Raw genomic sequence first — 4,371 nt, forward strand, 5'->3', positions numbered from 1 at the left:
AACAGTCTTTTAGGTTGTCCAAGGACCAACAGCGTAATAAAATCAAACTATAAGGACGGTCCGAGTTACAAAAAAGTTAGCGACCAAATGTGCAAATTACCCCAAACCACATAGACCATTCGTCTAATTTACTCCTTTTTTATTGGTTGGCTCTTAGGGCAACGAAGAGGTGCTTAGGACGCACGTGAGTTAGGGGATATAATTTTATCTGTTGGTAACCGACTTCATTAATGAAATAACAAAGAATAAGTTAAAGTTGAGTTTATTTTGAAAAAAAAAAACATTTTAGGTCTAAACTGAAAAAAAATACAAAACCTAAGGTTTTTTCCTAAAAAAATAAAATTCAATTTACCAGTTGATGACATGTGAGAGTCTGAAATAATCTACTCTAATAAATAAAGATCTTTTTGGCACATGTCATATTCTTATTCATTTTGCTACATGTAACTTTATGGTTATTTTAAATTAATTTTTATTCCACATGTCATTTTATAATTTTTTCTATTTTACTAAATTTCACGTATTATTTAAATCTAATAATAAATGTATATCAATTTCATTAATGAACTTTCCTTATAATTTAAAAAAAATACTAAATTAAAGTTTCATCAATTTCTTTTATTTATTTATCTAAATTATTTGTTTAAATTTAAAAAAGAAAAAAAAAACACTTTAATTTTGATAATTCAATATTTTTCTCACTTTTTTTTATAAATTCAAAATTCTCAAATATTTTGAATTTTGTATATCAATTTTCTTTTAAATAAACTCATGTAATACATGAGTCTAATCGATAAAATTGAGTCTTTTTCAAAAAAGCAAAAAAATAGGTCTACAAAAAAAAAATCAAAATATAAAGTCTTTATATGTGGAAATAACTTTTTTTTGATGATAAATAAGTATTAAAAACTTAGGGCCGAATAATAATAAATTTTATTTATTTATTTATTTTTTTTTTATAAACTTGAAAAAACTGCCAAAACATCCAAGCCGGACAAGCCCACACTATTTTATTTTAACATCGAGAACAACTGGACCGTTTTAAAATTCATTAACTTGTTTCCTTTCGATGACTTTTGAAGATGAATGCATATATAAAGAGTTGTATAGCTGCAAGACGGAGTTTGTTTTGCATAGACACAAGAACAACCAGCTGCCATGGCGGATTGCATCAGCAAAGCAATTCAGGTGCATTGTTGTGCTCAAAGGCCTTCATTTGATCAACACAAAAACCTTCTCTTATCATCTTTCCAGGTTCTTGTCTCTCTCTCTTAAAATTTCGCAATTGATCGTTAATTATAAAGCTAACACTATTTGAATTTCAATCAACAGCCATTAATGGGCGAGGTGCTGAAATTTCCCATGAAAATTCAAGTTTCTCGGGCCATGATCAAGAAAACCTCCATGGATTTATTAGACGTTTTCACGAATTCAGTGTTCAAGTTCATCGATCATCCATCACTCCCATCTCAGGTAATACATATAACCTGTATCGAAGTATCCATGAATGATACATAAGCACATACATTCACAAATTGATCAGTCATTTACTTCATGGGTTTTTTTATTTGCACACAGAGTAACTTTGCTCCAATTGAAGAGTTGGGAGAAGCCGTTTGTGTCGGTGATATACAGGGAACGATCCCAAACGATTTTCCAGAGGGTGTTTATGTAAGAAATGGTATGTGAAACTACTCTAAATTTCTTCTTTTTTTTTTCTACTTTTTATGAGACAATAAGTTTTCAAGATTCAAATTTCCAGGCCCAAATCCTCTTTTTGGAGGGTTTAAATCAACTAACTCGATATTTGGGAAATCAAGTCACATTTGGGTAGAAGGAGAAGGAATGCTTCATGCGTTGTACTTAAAGAAAGATAGCAATGGTAAATGGAGGGTTTCTTACAACAATAAGCATGTAGAAACTGATACATTCAAGATGGAAAAACAAAGAAACAAACCTTCTTTTCTTCCTGCCATAGAAGGCGATTCTCCTGCTATTTTATCAGCTTACTTTCTCAATCTGGTACGTTCATGACCTCATTTGTAGCACTCACTGCTTTCAAAAGTTTTAAAAACATTGGCGTTTGATGCATTAATTCTTTATGGTTTGTGTAGATGAGATTTGGAACAGTCAATAAACTGCTAAGCAATACAAGTGTTTTTGAGCATTCAGGCAAGTTTTACGCAGCAGCTGAGAACCATCTGCCTCAAGAGATCGACATTCAAACACTGAATACGTTAGGCACATGGGATGTCGATGAATCTTGGAATCGACCCTTTACAGCCCACCCAAAGGTGAACCTTTGTGAATCCCTAGATCTTTGAAATAGATAATGATCATCTTGTTGGTGTTATAGCTAAGCTTGAACTATATGTTTTGTTTCAGTAGAAAGCTCCAAGTTCCGGGGAGCTAGTAATGATGGGTGTAAACGCAATGAAGCCTTTCTTTGAGATCGGAATCATAGAAGGTACTTGAAGTCGTTTCTTTTTCGTCTCAAAGTTTCATTTTCATGATTGATAATTTGTATGCAGCTGATGGAAGCAAACTAGTTCATAAATCAGATCTAAAGTTCGAAAGGTGTAGCCTTTGCCATGATATCGGTGTTACAATGAGGTAAAGATTAGCAATTCATTGTATCTTCCAGTTTCTGAAGAAGAAACATTTCTTCAAGAATTTAATTCACGTACTCTTTGCAGATACAATGTGATACTTGATTTCCCATTGACCATAGACATAAAACGACTTGTAAATGGAGGCCCGTAAGAATCTTTATCACTGCGTTCTATATTTTCTTGAAATATTTTGGTGAATTAAACTGTTGATGCATATTAACAATGCACAGGTTGATAAAATATGAAAGAGACGGATATGCGAGGATTGGAGTGATGCCACGCTATGGTGATGCAGATAGCGTGAGGTGGTTCGAAGTGGAATCATGTTGTGTGTTTCATATTATAAACACTTATGAGGATGGCGATGAGGTTAATGACAGATTATATGAATCTATATATCATTATATGTGCAAGTGTAACGATTGTTAATAGGTAAATTTCGGAACATAAGCAGGTAATAGTGCATGCATTTAGAGCAAACAACTCTATTATACCAGGACCTGATCTAGGGTTGAACAAGTTTGAGTGGTTTTCAAGCCGTTTCAAGAGTACGGACTCACAAGAATCTGACACCACTTTCAGTTCAGATGAATCTTTCTTCTCACGAGCTTACGAATGGAGATTAAACATGGAGAATCGAGAAGTGAAAGAACGATATCTCTCAGGAACAACACATTCGATGGATTTCCCTATGATCAATGAAAATTATTTGGGCCTTGAAAACAAATATGGGTATGCCCAAACAGTTGATCTAGATGCGAGCTCCATTTCAGGCATGGCTAAATATGGAGGACTAGTGAAGCTCCATTTGAAAGATAGAAGATGGAGTTTAATGGTAGAAGATTATTCGACTTTGTGCTACAATTTTAACACCATATTCATGCAGACTGATAACTTTATACTATATATCTTCTAGGATGAAAAACAAGATTATGTAGAAATGGAATACCATAAATTCCCAGAAAACACATTCTGCTCAGGTGCTGTGTTTGTGCCGAAGCCCGATGGTCTTGAAGAAGATGATGGTTGGGTGATCTCGTTTGTACATGATGAACATTTGAATATATCTCGCGTAAGTTTACATTAATCTCTTATTACATATATATTCTTGTGAAGCAAATTGTACTAATGGTTCTTGGATATCAATGGGGCACAAATTGGCTTAATTTCACAGGTTATCCTAGTAGATGCACATAAGTTTACCAGTGAGCCAGTTGCAGTTATTACCTTGCCATATCGAGTGCCTTATGGTTTTCATGGAGCTTTCATGCCGATAATCTCGTAAATATATGATGTGGACCAAGTGGAACAACTAATTCAAGTTGTGCTTACAAACAACCTAAGATTATTTGGCCCAATTGTTAATGTGTGTTTATGATTTAGATACTTTAGTGTTGTATAGCCCATCGTGTATTCTCTAGCATAGTATACGGCTCATGTCCTCATTGTATTCTATTTATACTTTGTATCATTATCAGATTGAATCAAAGAAATCAATTCCTCAATATGGTGTCGGAGTCTACTTCAAAATCCTCCTAAAATCTCACATTATATTCTCTCCCCACCGACTCTCTATCCCACATCACTGTTGAACCCTATACATCCCACCGCCAACCTTCATTCTTAATCTTGCAAGCCCCGTCCATGGCATACAACAAATCCTCTCACTCCTCACAAGGCTTTTGGCATCACGAACATAAACCATATGTGCCTCTTGTTCTTGATTTTTTTTAAACGACAACTCTAATCTACTCCTAAA

The 4,371-nt window shown here is 34.0% G+C and overlaps 1 protein-coding gene across 1 annotated transcript; it reads left to right on the forward strand.

Moving 5' to 3' along the window:
- The first annotated feature begins 1,105 nt into the window (after positions 1-1,105).
- On the forward strand, positions 1,106-4,119 carry LOC145118745 (carotenoid 9,10(9',10')-cleavage dioxygenase 1-like). The gene is made up of 12 exons (XM_079054428.1): positions 1,106-1,254; positions 1,333-1,473; positions 1,579-1,681; positions 1,763-2,022; positions 2,115-2,294; positions 2,389-2,467; positions 2,532-2,613; positions 2,697-2,759; positions 2,843-2,981; positions 3,067-3,447; positions 3,529-3,684; positions 3,787-4,119. Exons 1-12 carry the CDS (start codon positions 1,159-1,161, stop codon positions 3,895-3,897), a joined length of 1,791 nt encoding a protein of 596 aa, XP_078910554.1. The 5' UTR covers positions 1,106-1,158; the 3' UTR covers positions 3,898-4,119.
- Positions 4,120-4,371: the final 252 nt, after the last annotated feature.

This window comes from Lactuca virosa, chromosome 6, assembly GCF_052849685.1.
Source record: "Lactuca virosa cultivar CGN04683 chromosome 6, Lactuca_virosa_CGN04683_v6, whole genome shotgun sequence".
NCBI lineage: Eukaryota > Viridiplantae > Streptophyta > Magnoliopsida > Asterales > Asteraceae > Lactuca > Lactuca virosa.